The sequence below is a fragment of the Aythya fuligula genome, chromosome 5, assembly GCF_009819795.1.
Source record: "Aythya fuligula isolate bAytFul2 chromosome 5, bAytFul2.pri, whole genome shotgun sequence".
Lineage (NCBI taxonomy): Eukaryota > Metazoa > Chordata > Aves > Anseriformes > Anatidae > Aythya > Aythya fuligula.
Window position 1 is genome coordinate 7,634,209 of NC_045563.1, and position 17,910 is coordinate 7,652,118.

At 43.2% G+C, this 17,910-nt stretch overlaps 1 protein-coding gene across 1 annotated transcript in view; it reads left to right on the forward strand.

Moving 5' to 3' along the window:
- The first annotated feature begins 2,415 nt into the window (after positions 1–2,415).
- Positions 2,416–17,910, forward strand: part of MTHFD1 (methylenetetrahydrofolate dehydrogenase, cyclohydrolase and formyltetrahydrofolate synthetase 1) — a 40,201-nt gene continuing 24,706 nt past the window's right edge. The window contains exons 1-8 of the mRNA XM_032188236.1: positions 2,416–2,599; positions 9,354–9,438; positions 11,720–11,779; positions 12,452–12,505; positions 12,866–13,002; positions 13,120–13,220; positions 13,555–13,691; positions 15,134–15,245. Coding sequence (XP_032044127.1) covers positions 2,559–2,599; positions 9,354–9,438; positions 11,720–11,779; positions 12,452–12,505; positions 12,866–13,002; positions 13,120–13,220; positions 13,555–13,691; positions 15,134–15,245 — 727 coding nt within the window. The 5' untranslated portion in view covers positions 2,416–2,558. The remainder of the gene's footprint in view (positions 2,600–9,353; positions 9,439–11,719; positions 11,780–12,451; positions 12,506–12,865; positions 13,003–13,119; positions 13,221–13,554; positions 13,692–15,133; positions 15,246–17,910) is intronic.

Genomic DNA, 17,910 nt, shown 5'->3' on the forward strand with positions numbered 1-17,910 from the left:
TCATCACATAATCCCTTTTCAGTTCCTGTCCTATTCCATTCCCAGTACTTCAACTTCAGAATGAAGTTGAGATTAAGGATTCAGGATTAAAACTGAATGTTAAAGAACATATTACTTAATTGTATGACCCACACAGCTTCTGAGTAACAATCTCAGTTTTAGTACTCGACTGCCACATGAGACGAGTTAGAAACAAAACGGCTTTTACTGCTATGATAGAAGGAGGTTAGCTAGTCTGATTTTCTGTCATAAATAGAGAATCTGGCTCAAAAGTAAAGAAACAATAAGAGAAGTTGTTTTGGATTACTTTTACTCTACAATAAATTCAGGTCATTATCAAAGTTTTATGTGTCATCATAAGACATCTTTATTTTAAGAGTTAGGCCATTAATAAAAGTAGCATGCAAGGTAAAAACACACACATGCAAACTATGCAAGTTAACAACTCTGGGTAGGAATCCACAGCTCACTCTGCAAATAAGGTTGTCTGGATGTTATTAAATAAGTTACCTTTCTTTTTCTTTTCCTGCTGACATTTTTATATTATCATCCTGAGTGTCAAATCTTTTTTGGCAAAAGTTTTTTTTGTAAGCTTTTGCTGTCCTTAACTGAAAGACTCCATCTCATGCATTTTTTTCAAAACACTTTTCTTTTTTTTTTTTTTTCCCCTAAGAGTTCATTCAGGCCTCAGATAAAAGCAACAGAAGAAACAAACAAGGCACAGAATTTTAAGCAGCCTAGAAAAACCCCTTCTCTCAGTTAATTGTATAATCTCCGTTTTGATTGTATAATACTGCAACTGTCTGTTGGAACATTCCAGGAAAGGAATACATAATGAAAGATGAAAAAAAAAAAAAAAAAAGTTTTTTTTTTTTTTTTTTTAGCTTTTTCTATTTCGTATATAAAAGCCTCCAAATACAAAGTTTTCCCTCTTTTCTAAGTCACTCTTAAAGAGAAATGTCTGTCCTTTATTCCTACAATCAAAGGATGTTAACTTCAGGTGGTTTAACCACTCAAGGTTAACTGTCTCTCCCCTGAATGAAAAAAAGAAAGGAAAAAAAAAAAAAAAAAAAAGTAGAAGACATCACTCATTAGGCTGTGAAAGGAAACACAAAGAAAAACCTTACCCTCAGACAAGTTTTGAACTATGTATTGTTTATTTTCCCCTCCTAGAGTTCCAGAGAAGCAACCCTAAAGCTTCTGAGCTTCTAAAGCAGATAGGCCTATATATTTCCATCCTCATAGCTTTGTGCTCTAGGTGGAAGCTGCGATGCCTGGACTTCTCCCTTCTCAAAATCTGACAGGCCCCAGAATGCCTTTGTGAACTAATTATATCATGGAGTAGCATGATGTAACGGAGTAGGATTGAATGTTTTCTCATTAAATTCTTTATAACAGGAACTTTATTTTCCCAAACCTATGCATTCTAAATAATAAATAAAAATCTATGCGAAAGCACTTCGAACATGGCTTTTAAGTCCTAAATTCTCCTTGGGGCTGCTGCGGCAGTGGCAGTTAACACTTATTCTCCACAGCTTGTGATTCTGCAGTGGGGTCAGCTGTTTTCTTGCTGTACTGGCACCACATGTGGCAGATTGTGTCAGATCCCACAACAGTCACAGGAATAAAGCTTTACTGCAGGACGCAGATGTGCTGCCCCCCAACCAACCTAACCTAACACCAGGTCCACCCCACCACCTCCCTGATCTTTTTATTGTTTTCTTGAGTCATGGGCCTGTTCTCTGACCTTGTGCTAGGTATCAGCAGGACAAACTGATGAGTTCTGTAACTTATTTGGGTCCTAACAAGCCTGCCTCAGCAATCATATTCAACTGCTTTACCCACCTCCATTGTGAGAAAATCACTGAAAGCCAACTCTCTCAGGCAAGGCCCTAAAATCCATGCACTTGCCTGCAGAGTAAGATGAAGCATTGGCTCTGTAAATAGTACACATGGCCAATTGTACGGATTTGTACAGCCTGCCTGACAGGAAACCGCACCTTCCTTAGTCCCACTGGGATTACTTAAAGTACACCCCTTGGAGGCAACTGTTAGGAACATGTTTCTATTGCTCACGGCAACTCCCACGAGCCCAAACCCCATCTTCTCCTTTATCCTCTTCCTATGACGGCTAGCCAGCCGAGACGGTGACTTTATGTCGGACAAATGTGTTGAAAACTTTTTAAAAAAGGCCCGCTCCGCGCCGGGAAATGCCGCCGAGAGGAGGCAGGGACCGGCAGCGGCGCCCCTGAGGCGTTCCGGCGGCCATTTCGCAGCGCAGCCCCGGGCCCCGCGGTACCGGGAAGGGCCGAGGAGGCGACACGGGCAGCATCCCCCGGCCATCACAGGGGGACCGGGGCACCCAGAGGAGCCTGCGGGCTCCCCGCTCCTCCTCCTCCGTGGCGGGGCGGTGGCAGCGCTTGCGCGCTGGGGGGCCGGCGGCGGCCGCGAGTTTTGGGCCACGTGGGGCGAGGAGTAGGGTTTTGCTGGGGACAGCCCGTCCCACAGACCATCCCCGAGCCCCTCCGAGCTCTGCTTGGTGCTTCCTCGGCCTCGCCATGGCCCCCGCCGAGATCCTCAGCGGCAAGGCGGTCTCCGCGTACGTACCCGCCCGGCCCGCCATGCCCCCCGGTGGCGCTTCCTCATGGAGGGAGGGAAGCGAGGAGGGAGCGGGCGGACCCCGTTTTGGGATCGTGGGGGTTTCTGAACCCTCAAGCTAGCTGTGACTGGGGAGAAAAGCCGTGAGGCTGCGTGGGGTTGGGCTTTGGGGGGTGCCTGGGGGGTCCGACCCCGTGCATAGGGCTGCGGTGGTCTTTGCTGGCAGGGTGAGGTGGTTTTAAGGCACCTCGAAGTTTTTTTGACTACTCGGGGATTAATTCAAGCTGGCTTCTTCATATGTGGAAACTAATCGAGAGTAGCAGTGAGTAGCAGCTTCTTACAGCGGAATAAGTCAACCTGTGTGTTGGACTACGCCAGGATGCGTGTTACCACATGTCACGTTCCTACACAGGCACTTGGACAATGCGGTGGTTAGCAAGGAGTAACACTTGTGGTATTCCATGCTAATGGGTTTTGGTTAGTTAGGTTCATTAGGTACATCCTCTCTGTAACAGGGAGTTAGGATAGAAAGTGTAAATTTGACAAGGCCTAAAGTAATCTCTGGAAAGTTGTAGGGACTCGTCTTAGGTATTGCTGCATGTGGCACATCAACATCCAGCTGACGGTGCAGCATTTCTGAAAAGTTGGCCTAATTTCTCTTGAATCTTAAATATTCATGACAAAAGTCTGCAGGTGTATTTTTAATGAGTAATTTGGGGGGCAATTATTAGGATGGTAACTTACGCGTTTCTGTCCCTCAGCCTTGTGTACTTCACTATATCTTATGCACTTGTCAGTGTTGAACCCTGTGCATTCTCCATGCATAATGTGTGGTGCTGGTAGTACCTACAGATCTATCCACTTCAGATTTCTTTTCTGATGTGATTATGTCCAACATAGCAAAACTATAGCATGGTCTATAGGGATGGCCCTTACAGATATCTGCTCTTTCTTAGTGGAGAAGGTGTGAGGAAATGGGTACTTGCAGATATCTGTCACTTTCTTCCAGACCCTCTAGAGAAGTGCTGATCCAGAGGATTTTTAGTCCAGAACCCAGCCCAAGCCAAGAGTCTGTCAGTAGAAGAAGCAAGTGATAAGCGTGTGCTTTTTCTAAGAATTTTCAACTGAATTGTCTGCTGTAGAAAGGGAATGTTTCTAGCCTTATATCACCTGCAAAGTCTTTTCAGTTACTGTCCTGTACATTTTTTTTTATTTTTTTTTATTACTTTACACTTTAATCAAGAAAACTGATTGTAAGTTAGTCAGTTATTAACAAATGAGGCGAATCAATCAATCAAGCAGTGTACCAGCTAGGTAATTCTGGCTTTGCATGTGTGCTTTAAATGAAAACTCCAAAGTGTTGTGAACTTCATCTCCTGCCACCAACCACCCCTTTCCCAGAGAGAGATAAAGAAAATAACTATTTCAGTCATGTCAGTTACTTAAAAAGAAAGAAGATCAGGTAAATAGTGACATTCTTATTTCAGTGAAACATGTTGTCAGGGTCGGGGAGAGAACGTGCAGAGCAGCAGGCATCACTGTGTGTGTAAGATTTTGGTGTTTAAGTTAATACTTCTCTGAATAAGACGGCTTCTTTCAGTAGAAGCAAACTATTACTCGTGGACAGTCTATGAAGGATATTGAATGTTGGATGGGTTATGCGTGAACCTGAGCTGACTGGTTATTTCTTGGTGGCTTTCCTCAACTTCTCTGGCTGTTTTCTCAGCAAGTGAGCCTTAGATTTTTGCTACAACTTAAATTTGCCCCATGGGCAAGTAAGTTGCAAAAGATGAGTTACTGTGTAACAGTACAGTAAACAAATGATTAAGAGGTGGAGAAACAGTGCTTTAAGTATGCGGAGTGTGGAGGGTTGGAAGGAATCAAAAGATAATATTCTCAACATTTTTTCAATTAATATTCTTTACAATAAAAATACTGTTTCTGTATCTGAAACAGATACTCAGAGGAAACCATTGTAGTGGTAACCTTACAGCTTATTTCTGCTGCAGTGAGCAGTGTGTTCAGTTGTGCCACCTGAAGTCACCTAGGTTTAGAAAATGGCCCATACACTTGCAAACCCCTGACTTGGCTTGAATTGATCACTAGCACCAAGAACAGACCAGCGTTGTCAGTCTGGATTAGCAGCTGATGTGCTGCGATGGCAGGGAGAACTCTGAACATCCCTCCCAGTCCTTAGGGTTAGGCCAGGTAGTGCTCTGAGCTAAAGTAGTGATAAAAGTGTGTGGTATTTATGTATAATAAGGAATGGATATAGCAATGATCAGGCTAAACTTAACTGGGGTAAACAGTGCAGTAATAAGACAACACTTCAGCTTTTTCACACAGGGTCTAAAAGGGTTTTTTTGAAGTTCCTTTAGAAACTACAGCTAAATCTAATCCAAACCGAAGAAAAAAATCACTTACCCATGAGATCTCATTTATCAGATCCTACCCAGGAGGTTTCAGGCTTGCACTAAATTAAAGTGAACTGTGTGGTCCAGTACAGCTCCATACCACCAAGCAGCCCCAAACGTGAGCAAGAACCCTTTGTGTTAGGTGCCGTACAGATGGTGAAAGAATGGGACCCTCCTCTGAAGAGGCTGCAGGCGAGAACACGTTGTCTGGTAGGCAGCAGGGTGCCAGCGCTGTGATCTGTGCACATCAGCACCAGGTGGCATGGAAAGAGTCCTGAGGGAAGCACATGTAGGGGCTGCCACTTCAGAGCCTGTGAAATAGAAAAAAACTATCACCACTCTTTGAGAAGAAAGGCAACTGTAGATACTGCCTAGAATATTGTCTGAAGTCCTTGCAGCCCCACAAATGTGGGTTGAGTCCTTATCTATCAGAGGACGGCTTTATGGCCATATCTTAGCATGGCCTTCCTTACATGAATTTTCTGGACATGATGAAAAAGCCTGTAAAAAAGCAAAAGCATGTCCATGTATTTGTCTGGCCTGAGGAATGCTCATGCAAGTATTTGAGCTGGAAAAAAAAAAACAAAGAGTGGTTAAAAACAAAACAAAAAAAACTTTGTGAGGGTGGAAGTGGTAGAAAGAAGCAGACAGTTCTTCTAGGAGATGGCAACTGTGTGCCAGGATCATGCAGCATGGGGCAGGAGACAAGAGGGCAGGAGACGTGTGAACTGATTCCAGACCTGTTGTCTCAACAGTGTGTTTCTTCAGATGGAGCCATCTGTTGAGTTACCAGCAGTGTTCAGATAGACTTCTCCAGGGCATTTCCCATCTGGTGCCACTGCACTGGGACAGCCAACCTGTGGGTCCCCCCAGGAGAGGCTCTTCTGTCTCACTTCTTTGGGGTCCCAGTAGGTTGTTTAGTGGCATGCTCACTTGCAGCCTTATCACAGTGTTTGAAGATGAAGCAGCTGACCAGCTAGTTAGTGCATGGTGCCATAGTTGTTCAAAGAAGGAGAAGATTGTTGTTTCTGCAGTTTGTTTTTTTAATGGGGACAGAAGAAGGTGAGTAGTGGCAGTGCTGCAAGCCGTCAGGAGGAATGGCTGTAGGGACAGCAGCCCTGGGCCAAGGCGGTGTGGGACCCGGGGAGATCATCAGCCTTACACAACCATTTCTGGAGGGTTACAGCAAGAGCAGTTCAGACGCACGTTTCTGAAACCTTTGGGGAATCTGTGACCCAGGCAGCAAAGCCAAACCTTTCTCTTTGGGGCAGCCCCTTCTAGAGCATCATCATCATTTCTGAAGGAGGTATTGGCTGAGCTGTGTGTTTGGCAGTGTTCACGTAGACCCTGGGCCCTCTTATCCACAGAAGGAATGGAAATACTGCCTGGTGTCATCTTCAGTTCAGTGCTCACAGCACAGCCACCCCATCCACTGTGTGTACAGATCCCATACATGTGGAGCTGGGGGCTGCCTGAGGAGGTGCTGCCATGGGAGCTGGGCTTCTCCCCCTGCTTTGTGTGGGGTGGTTTGTCCTTCGCTGCTCTGGGAAATTGACTTTGTAAGTTTAAACTCTGCCTGCTGCTGCAGTCTAGAGGCAGAAAGGCTAACAGCTTCTCTCATCTCTGGGGCTGGCGTTGTCATTGCACGCCCAGAGCCACGTGCTGTCCTTAACCTGGCTGGACCCTGGACCCTTGTTTGCGGTGTGAGTTTGCTCACGGCAGAACATGCTGCACTCAGGGGGTCCTAGTGCCAGCAGGAAGGAGGTGGGAGAAACAGCCACGTACAGCTGCCAATTTATGTCTGAAAACTTGGAAGTGTTTCCATACTAGCAATAAAAATGTTGTTAATTTATCAGTATGAACTTTTTATCTTCATGAACGCCCGAAGTCCACAGTAGAGTTTGGCAAACTGTCACACAATGGCTGCAGACTCTCAAAGATTATTTTGTAACGTTTTTGTAAATGCACATATTAAAACTGTGCTTTTTGTTCTCTTTTTTTTTTAAAACTTAATTTTCTCTCTAACCTTTGCACCTGTGGCTTTTGTAGTAACTGGAGAGCACTGGTAGTTAACGCTAGGTGGCTGTCTAACAAGTGATTCCTTGAATCCAGGCTCCTAAAGCAAATCGAGTCTGGCAGCAGCGCTTTGTGTTTGTGCATGTTACTTCTCTTCTGTAGCTGACGGGGAAGTGAGCTAGTGCCTAATTACAGAAAATTACAGCAATACAACATCTGAGCAGTCGTGGCTGCTAGGTGTAAAAGCATGCCTCAGCCCTACTTCACAGATAGAGGGAAACCAGACCCTCAAGTAGGACTGTTCCTCTTGCACTGGAAGACTGGATTCCAAATAAAATCCCAGATCTGAGACCTTCTCCAGCTGACTGTCCCTTGTGAGAGCTTTACTGCCTCATGAATTGTGACCCATTTCGTGTTTGTTTGCATTTCATTTTGTTTGCAGGCCACAAACCAGTGCTGTGTCTTCATTACTGCGTGTAGGTTGCAGCAGAGGCTCTTCTCAGAAATAGCTCCCTCAAAGAGATGGCCCGCAGCACCCACTTAGTTTCAGACACTCCTTGCAATCCCCGCACTGCTGTTAAGGGTTCTAAATTAATTCAGACCCTGTTGTGTCAGCAGGTGTAGGGTTAGTGCCTTCCCTAGGGGGCTTACAGCTGAAGTGAGGCGCTGCCACCCAGCAGATGGATTTTTGTTGCTTCAGCATGAAGAATTGCTGGGACAAGTCTGGTGAGTTCAGAAAACAGTGTCGCAGCAAGGCAGCCGTAGTGTCAAGTCTGTTACAGAGGTGATAGCTAAAGAAAAGACAGGAACCACTATTTCTGAGGGAAGATTGAAAACAGCCTCATTTTCCAGAGCTTGTTAAAAGCCTTCAAACAGGTTGGCCAGGTGCAAACACTTATACATACTCTGAACCTGCTTGTTGGTTGCAGCAGAGCTCTGACATGGGATTTGTGCTGCAGCAGGAGAGGAGCTTGATTTGGGACCAGCAGGAGGTTGGGTGATTCCCCAGGATGGGACTTGGCCTCGGGGCTGCTTCTGGCTGTGCCAGCTGCAGCTGTCCCCTGGGAACGGTGCTGATGGGCTCCAGCACAGCAAGGTGCTGCTCCCGTTTCCCTTTCTTCTTGTCTCTGGTGTTTCTAATTTGGAGCTCGGTTGCAGGATGGAGTTGGTTTCATTTTCTATCTGTCATCCTGCAGTTTCGGAGGCTATATGGCAGGAACTGCAGCCTCCCAGGCATCAGCTACTTACTCTGTCCCACGGTTTTGCTGTTGGCATTTTTAACAATCCAGCACCAACACCTCTTCCACGCCACCTTACCTGATGAAGGATCACACACATGGAACCAAACAGTGGCTGAGACATTAGAGAGGAGTGCAAGGCAGGGGAGGGTGATGACAATGGCTTTTGAGCTGCTGGAGCTGATTTATTGATAGTGAGTACCTGGTACCTCTAAAACATTGCATAGTGATCTGGGTATGAGTTGACATTGGAGCTAGATAAACTAATCCTCTCATGCTCCCATCTCAAAGTTGTGTTTTAATAATTACATCCTTAAACTTTGCTTTGCTGGAGTTAACCTGAGCTGTGTTCCAGGACTTAGTTTTCTTCACTGCTTCATTTCTCTTTCTCTCCCATTCTCTTGCTCACGTGGCGAAATGTTTGGCTTGTTTGGAAGCCCCAGCATTTTCCCACATGCTTGTTGGCAAGCAGAGGAGAAGCAGGAAGGTGAGTGTAGGACCGTAGTATATCCAGCCCTGCCTTAAGCCAAGCAGACAGGAAGGAGAAACAAATAGTATTGACCAACTCTAGCAGAGGTGTAGCTTCGGGGATACTCTGCTTGGCTCTTTTGCAGTCTTACCTCTGTAGATCTGTCATCCTTTGCCGAGACACCATGTGTGACAGCGTTGACTGATGCCTGTACAAGACAGGCAGACTTGGTACAACACGTATGGAAAGGGGATTTGCTTTTGAGCAGGGAGCTGAAAATCCTAGGAATATCCATGCCATGGGTTGTACTATGTTTTCCCTTGTGTCTGATGAGACTGCTGTGTGGAGAGGGTGGTAAAAAGCACAGTGGGGACTTCAAAGACTGGGGGGAGAAGGGAGCGCAGGGGGAGGCTGCGTGAAACTTCCAAAATGTCTTTGTGATTTATGGACATCCGTCTTATTTGGAGATGGCTGGGACTGGTCTACTCAAGGCCTAAATGTGTGTTTGCCAGTCTGTCCATCCCCTCGTCTTGCATTTCAGCCCCTTGTCTTACTGTTGTATGAGAATTCAGACCTATGGTTAACTTCTACCTTGTGTTTTTTTTCTTCCCTCCTCAGACAAGTGAGAGAGAGATTAAAGAAGCAAGTTGCTGAGATGAAAGAAAAATTTCCAGGCTTCACACCAGGACTTGCAATTTTGCAGGTATTGTTTTTTTTAATGACAGCCACAGAAAATCTGTGGTGCTCTGCAGTGAGGAGTGGACAGCTGATGAGCATCACCAAAACTGCTTTGCAAAATGGAAACACTTTGTAAGGAACAGAAGTGCAGAGCTCCATATGGGATGTTAATACTGTTCTGTGGTGTCATTTCCCCAGTTACCGGGGCCCAGAAAAAGTGGCTTTGTTTTTGTTTCCTATTTTAGACCCTAGCCATTCTGTGTGTTTTATTTATGAAATAGGCTTCTTGCCTATTTAGAGGAAGCAATGCTAGTAAACTTTCCGAGTCTTTAGATTTGTCAGAGCCCCAAAGTGTGTTAGCTCTCAGAGATGTGCTTGTACCAGAAATCTTCGAGACGGGGGCTGTATTAAAAGATTTGGTCTGCTGTTATGTGAGAACATGGGGACAGAAGGAAACAAAACAAAATTCCTGCCGTAGAAGACCTCGAGTGCAGAGGATGGAACAAAATCCCATTTCTGACACATTTGTGAATTCAGCAGTTTGAGTAGGTGCTAGGGTTTACATAGAAATGCTTGTGGATGAACAAAGCACTCATCAGTGCAGGTTTGGGACCAGTGTTTGGTGGAATTAAGTGATTTTTTTTCCTGGTAGCTGTAAGAAATGAAAGTGATGAGCAGTAGCAGTTGTCATGAAACAGGATAGAACTCTGTGGCTACAAAGAAATGATGGATGAAAAACGTTGATTTAGAGAAGGGGCTTCTCTCCGTGTTTAGTATTTTAGGAGCCTAAAGAGCTTTGTCTAGTTTCCAGTGCTAAAACAACTTTAGTACACAAATAAAATGCTCATCTTTAATGGCAGGAACAAATTTGTTCATGTTTTTTCTTTCTGGTTTTGTTTTCCATTAGCTTTAAGAAAATCAGCTTTACAGAAGTCTTTTCTTCAGGTGTTTAGAAGGAAGAGGGAAGGTTCATTATGTAAAATTTAGTGAGAGATGATTTGATGGAAGCTTCTGAAATGCTGACCTTGTAACCTAACTTCAGAAATTGCTGCCCTGTAGTGTTAATGGAGTTTTTCCTTGGTTGGCCTGTGTTTTCATCAGTCCTGAGTTGTCTCAGTTGTAAATCCTTTACAGCTTGTTTGCTCCTTGGCTCTCTGAGACTTCTGTAAGTTACCAAACAGGCTGGGGTTGGAGGAGTTCATCTCCAAATACAGATATTCTCAACTGTCAGGACAATTAGCTGTTTCTGATAAACCACGCCAGGTACAGTACGCACACTTTTCTTGAGAGGCATCTGGTGACCTTTGAGCCAGAAGAGTAAGCCGGTTAAACTTTTATATTTGTCCCATGGTCAAGAATGTCATCTTCTGCACACTGTATGTGGACTTCTTGCTAACATCTCCCATCCTTCTCTTCTGCCTGTGTGAGGCATAACTTTCCCTAAACTCAGCAGACTCTGCAGGGGAGACAGCCGCTTTGGATAAGCCCAGGGAAGAAAAACCAGTGCACGCTGGGTGACTGGGCGATACAGTCACCCCTTCATCTTGTGATCAGTGTGAAAACCAGCAATAGCTCCCAAGTTTCAGTGAGAATTGGGTTTCAAGAGTTTGCTTATCAGTTTTTTTTTGTTTTTTTTTTTCCTATTTGCCCCTTGTTTTCTTATGGTTGCAAGGATCTTTAGCAAAACATACTGGATGATGCAAGCAGTGGCGCTGTAGTCACCCAGTACTGCCAAAAACTATGAGCATTTGTTCTACTTGCTGCTTTTTACATGTGCATCGCTTTGTTCTTGTTTTGTTGTGTTTTTTTTTTTGTTTGTTTGTTTTTTGTTTTGTTTGACAGGAGAATTCTCAAGGTACAAAACAGCAGTGGAAGAAATCTTTCTGTGAAGGCACACATGTGAATAAAATTAGGATTCCTGGGTATCAAAGAGGCCCAACTTTTTTGAAAGCCTCAGTCAGATAATTGGATGTTATCAGCACCTGCTGATCACGTTAATTAACTTTCTCAGATGAGATGGCAGGCAATATTTTCTGCTTTAGAGAGCACTGTATTTCTAAGGGTTTTCCAAGAGATGTAAATGGTATTTACACAGAAGATCAGACAACCTCTCTTTAGCTGCCTCTTACTTGAAAGAACACTTGGTTAGCTCCAGCTGCCTACAGCCTGTATCAGGGTGCTTTGCAGTTATTCAAAAATAGCTCTCTCTCCTTGGTATAGCTCTAGGAAGCTAAGGGTTAAGCCCTTCTCAGTCTGTTACTGGGTCTCTACTCTGCAGGGTGACTCAACTGTCTTTTTGACTTTAGGTTGGAAATCGGGATGATTCGAACCTCTACATTAATATGAAGCTGAAAGCTGCTGCTGAGGTAATGCCTGAACTGTTGTTTTTTGTTTTTGTTTTGTTTTCAATATCGAATTCCTACAATAGATCCAATCTGACTGTGAAATTACAGATGTGAGTCAAAGAGCTAAATTTTGCCTGTATTGGAGAAACCAGTGCTAGCCTGAATTCCTTGTTACACAGAAGTAATAGAGATGTGTAATCTGACAGCCGAGTGGAGTACCCTGTAGCAATAATGTGGGTTGGTGCTACCTTTTGTGAAATAAGCTGTAAGCATGTATCTGGTGTTCTGTCTTTACTGACCTGTGGCCACCTGCTTACCTTCTTTCGGTGTCTCGTAAGGCAACTGCAGGCACACATCGACATCTGGCACCAAGAGGCTGGGAGTGTTGTGAGTCCCTGTTCTCCTAGGTGACAGCATCCTTGCTGGCATTTCACAGCAGTGTGCTGTGAAGCCAAGATGATGTTGTTCATGTCAAAAGGTGAACAGGACAGCTGAAATATGGATCAGTCCATAAATGGGCAAAGCACTAATCTTTCATCTTCTCTTTCATTGATGATATTTCTAAATAAAAGGAGATAAACCTGGAAAGTGTGACAGAATGTAGATGAGGGCGAGCTGGATTGATAGAACAGCCAGATCGATCTCCGGTGTCATTTCAGAAATCAGATAATTTCTGGGTATTCTCATTTGCAGATTGGGATCAGTGCCAATCACATAAAACTGCCAAACACAGCAACAGAAGCTGAGGTAAGTAATATAGAAAAATCATATAATTTTGAAATTGAGCTAAAGGGATGAAATTATCTTTGCTATCATGGTTTGTAAAAAGACTGCTTTTCTGTAGCTACTAACTCATGAAAAAAAGAACTGGAAACTGGAATCTGCTGAGATTTTTTAATTTTAATAATAAAACTAAAACAATATTGCATACAATTTGGAAATTTAGCAGGTGTTTCTCAAAATAAAAACTGTGAGTCATTCGTACTCCTGTATGGAAAAACGAAATATGTTGTTTGTGTCTTTTAATATAGGTAGGGTTGTGATTTTTCCTTACATGAGGCTTGCTTCAGTTTCAGCCATTAGGTTTTTGGTCTTTACTTGTTGTAGGTCCTCAAATGCATTGCTTCTTTGAATGGAGACCCTGCAATTCATGGCTTTATAGTGCAGCTGCCACTTGACTCTGATAAACCCATCAATACAGAAAAAATAACCAATGCTGTTTCACCTGAGAAGGATGTAGATGGGTAAGCTGACATCACCCCTGGAGAACATGACAGCTACTCCAGAATGAAACCTCTTTCTTTTGACTGGTGATTATGAGTCTGAGAATCTTACTTGCCCTTTATTCTTTCAATATACAGTTTGAGTAGCATCAATGCTGGGAAACTCTCCAGAGGAGACCTTGGAGACTGCTTTATTCCTTGTACACCAAAGGGATGCATGGAACTCATCAGTCAGACAGGTAAGGGGGTTTCCATTATTCATTAGTGCACTAGTCTTCAATGAGAGGAGAAACTGCATGCTGTGAGGCTGTCTCACACTGAAACTTCTGTTGTGTTGCCATGTTTCATCTTTGCCTCCTCAGATCGAAGAAAAGCTAGTTTTAAAGTGATTCATCTTTCCTCCCTCCCTTCTAACTCTCCAATTCCCTATCATACATGACCCAGAAGAAAAATAGTATCCTGAAGTAGTGTCAAGACTTAAACTGATCAAAAGACTCCAGAGCCGTTTGAGTTAGTTTGTGTTTGGATGCGCAATGACCTGATTTGATTTTCTTCTAACTTCCTGTGGTGCAGGCATCCAGGTTGCAGGGAAAAGAGCTGTAGTGATTGGTCGCAGTAAGATTGTTGGTGCTCCTATGCATGACCTGCTGCTCTGGAATCATGCAACAGTAACCACTTGCCATTCAAAGACCTCAACACTGGCTGAGGAGGTAAGGAAAGGATGGATGCATGAGGCTGTAGTTATCTGCTGCAAGTCAGTGCTACCAGCTGCACATTTCTGCCTGATGTTGTATAAGGCAATGGGTCTGGGTTGTTGTTCCATCTGAAATAGTTTCTCAGTCCTGTTCATTGGGTAGTTGTATGAATTCTTCTGCAAGTTGTATGAATTCTTCTGTAATAGGGTCCTTAATAAGAGGGTTATGATTAAAACAATGAAATTATTAATTTTGTTTTGTTTGGGCAAGTACTGAGAGTTTCATATTCCCTTCCTGTTCTCCAAGTAGTGGCCTGCAAGACAACATAAGTTCTTGTTTTTATCTCAAAAAGGTCCAGTGGTCTTTTATTTTAGTGGCTGGGAAATGCTAGACCATTCTTTTCTTTTTTTTTTTTCTTTTTTTTTTTATTTTTTTTGCTTTTCTCCAGGTTTTTGTTCCAGTCTATTTTCTATGACTGGGAGTTGGTACCATTTTTTTCTTTAGCAGTGAGAGTGACAGGAATAGTGTGTTGCTGTGCTGCCACCTACTTGAATTTTGTTGAGCAATCAACACTGCCAGGCTCTGTAGGCAAGTATCAAAGCTGGAAAGGGGGTAGGTGTATTTGAGTGTAACTCAAATGCAAGATCAGAAACACTGCAATGCTTCATGAAGTTGCTGTTCAATATGACTGTCATTAGTTTGATTAAGAACTGAAGTGCTAATTCTTAATGAAATCTTTAAAATAGCTTATCACCCTTTAAGATGAAAAGAAAAAATTCCAAGGGATAGCAGGTTTCTAAGCTGACATGAATGAAGCAGCGCGAGACGTGACAAGAACTTCAGTCCGAGTTTCTAGTAGCAGACTTGTGACCGGATCTATCAAACTTGTTGAGTACTGCCTGAAAAAATACTAGTGCTGAATTATAATCAGCTTCCCCCCGAGTGGCTTGTTACACAGGCCTGGACATAAAAACCACAAGACAGTGCTGCCACAAATGAATTGTAGCTTACCATTCTGCGTAGGGGTTGTTCTTGGCAGCTGTCTGATGGGTGTTGGGTATATTTCTAGTACTGAGAAGAGCAGCTCAATATGCAGGGAAGTTTGCAGGGAGGGAGATAAGAGTATGCTGGAGGTTTTTCATCTAAAAGTAGTGTATGTGATCCACTTGGGAATCATGAAAGAGTTCAGTGGAGGTTGTGAAGTGTTGACTAGCAACAGTTCAGGGTAGGAGTGTGAAAATAGGCTGTAATTTCTGGCCGTGGGAATTTGTCCTTGCCAAGGAACTGTTAGCTACCTGTCATCACTAATGATGCCCTCACATTCCTCCAGTGGCAATGGGTGAGCACACAGTTTCGCTGCAATTGGAGCTGATTTAAGTTGCTGTTGAAGCAGCTCTGCCTTTCTCTACTGCTGGTGTGATATGAAATTGTTTGTTTGGATTTTTTTTTTTTTATAGGTTGGTAAAGCTGATATCCTGGTGGTTGCAGCTGGTAAAGCTGAAATGGTAAAAGGTGAATGGATCAAACCTGGTGCAATCGTAATAGACTGTGGAATTAACCATGTGCCAGGTGCGTGGGTAATGTATAAAGACTGGGGATTTATTTGTATATGTTGCTATGTAAGTACATGGATACAGTTTCCTTGGTGTTTCTAGTCCATATGGGCTTCTTTCTCTTTGAAGTCTATCTTAGGTAATGATGGCAACCCCTCAAGATGCCAGAACAAAACAAGGATTGCTTTGAAGTACTGCCCTGAAGCAGATCAGTGGCAGTTTTGTTTCTTCCATCAATGAGGGTGATTAGCTGTAGAGAAAAGAGGAGGCCTATGCAGTATTACAACAGAATATCCATGTAATTTGCCACAACTACACAGTGAAATCCTGCTGCTGTTGTCACTCTTGAGCGTGGAGCTTTGCTGTCATTAGTTTGCAGTTAAGTCTCATTAAGCTGTTCTGTTTGAAATACATAAATGGCAAGCAATCTCTTAAAGTAGCTGTGGATTTGTTGAATCACAACATCTAACTTTTTAGGCTTCTTGTCTTGAAACAAAGCAGTTTCTGCAAGAGTATTGGTGACAGTGGCTCTGGCATAGAACAAAGTGTTTGAACGTAATGGATTTTGAGGTAGGGTTTCAAATAGCTGAGGAACAGGCAGTCTGACAATTTCTGTTTTCACCTCATTTTAAAAATCCAAATTGCAGATACTCAATGATATGGAAAATTAGTCACCATCCAACTATCTCTGTGCTACACCCACAAGGTTTTTAAACGGTAATTTTCATAATTAATCAGTCACTTTGTTGCCATTATTTAAAGGAATGTAAAGAAATTTCTGCTCAACAATCTTGTTCCTCAAAGATGACGCTGAGTTGCATTTAAAAACATTAATCCGCAGTCTAATTAAAATAAAAAAAAACTCTGTGCTGTTGCTGTTTGTTTGATGAAGTATTTGTGCCAAGCTACCCAAACTTAGGCAAGTTGCCAAAAAAACACAGGGTCACTGCTGATATGCATAAAGCTGAGCAGTGTGGACTATCCCTCACTAGCATGTTAGGAATAAAACTACCAGTGTGTTTTGTGACATATAATACTATGGCCTTTTTTTTTTTTTTCCTCAGGCCTGATGTGAACTGTGGCTCTGTGGACACATCCCAGTTTCTTTGCAAATCATCTGCCTTGGGCAGTGCACTGAGGTCTGAGTTTCTTGTGCAGCCAGCCTACTCAGAGTTTTATGCCAGTTTACTTAAGGCATTGTGTAAGGCTCCGCGGACAGGGCTTGATAGAGTACCACGGAAATTGTCACATTTCAAAATGATGTGTGCCACAGACTTCTCTGTGGCTTTCTAAAGCTGCTGAGATTTTTTTTTTTTTCTCTCTCCTCCTTCCTTTCTGATAGGCTGTGAAAACATTTTCAGATGAATCTTTTGGAAAACCAGTGGCAGTATTTTGGGAATTGCAATGCTATAGAAAGAAGAGAAGCTACATTGCTGTCCAGATAGAGTATTAGTGCTAGCTGTGATGGTGCTTTGAGCACTCTGCCACAGTTATCATACATCTTCCTGGACCTCTAAGTGCACACAGCTAGGTGCCTGCTAGGTGTGGATATGATTGCAGATGAAGGAAAAGGAAATCTCTGGATATGCCTATATTTTGCATCTGTAGGGGCAAATCCCAATATGATTTGACATGTCAGTACAAGTAGCTTCATGCACACTTTCAAAGTTGGATCTAGAAATGTTATAGCCATGTAGCATCATGAAAATTTAGCTGTTGTGCTTTTAAATAGAGGCTGGCCTGTGTGCTCCCAAGGCTCCCACTTTGGATAATTTGGGCACATCTGTTTTTGCATTTGTGCTACAGTTGAACAGAATTTCTTCTGAGTCTCTGGGTAGAGAAAGAGGAAGAAAGGATTGCCTGAAACCTTTACTAGAGCAGACAAGTGTCTTATTCCCTTTACAGACTACATTATATTTGTATTTCTCTCCCTACTGCTGCATCATCGTATCTGTTCATTACATATGTGTATGCATTTCCTTCATTTCTTGAATCTCCAAGTCCTTGAATGTTGTTTCTCATATGTTCCAGCTGGCTAGAAAACCTACTGTACCAAAGACACAGGCACTGGGAATGGTTATAGTGTCACTGATGTTTTCTGTAGCTATTTTTTAAAAGCAGAATGATGAATATTAAGAAGGTAAAATTAATGGGGAGAAGCAGAAAGTGCTGTGTATGAGCTTGCCTTCAAAAGGATATTTTAAAGATAATTGAGTAGCCTCTAAGTTGTGCTCAGCAGCACTTGGCATGAGGTGTGGATGCAGGGGCAAGGACTGGGGGTTTTTTGGCTTGTGCTCATGGCTGTGTCTGTGTAACAGATCAGGCTGCTTGTGTTTGGAGTCACATGTTTCATCACTTGTTTTCTTCATTTTGAGGCCTGGAGTCTTCCTGGCTGGGGTGGTTGGTAAGGCTGCTTGGAATCCTTGGAAGAAAATATAATTATACTATTTGCCTTTTGCAAACTTAATTAAAACTACTGTCTGGGCTGGAAGGCCAGATTGGTCTGCAGCTTGGGCAGCAAAGCTGACAGTTGCTGTAGAAACAATGTTAACAGCTGTGATAGTCGAGCTTTGAATTTTAGGAAAAAGAAGTGTTGTTTGAAACATAAATGCAGCAGAAAAACATCTAAACTGCTAATTGTCAGTACCAGTGCAGCTAAACATTAGTGTTGGCAGGAGCTG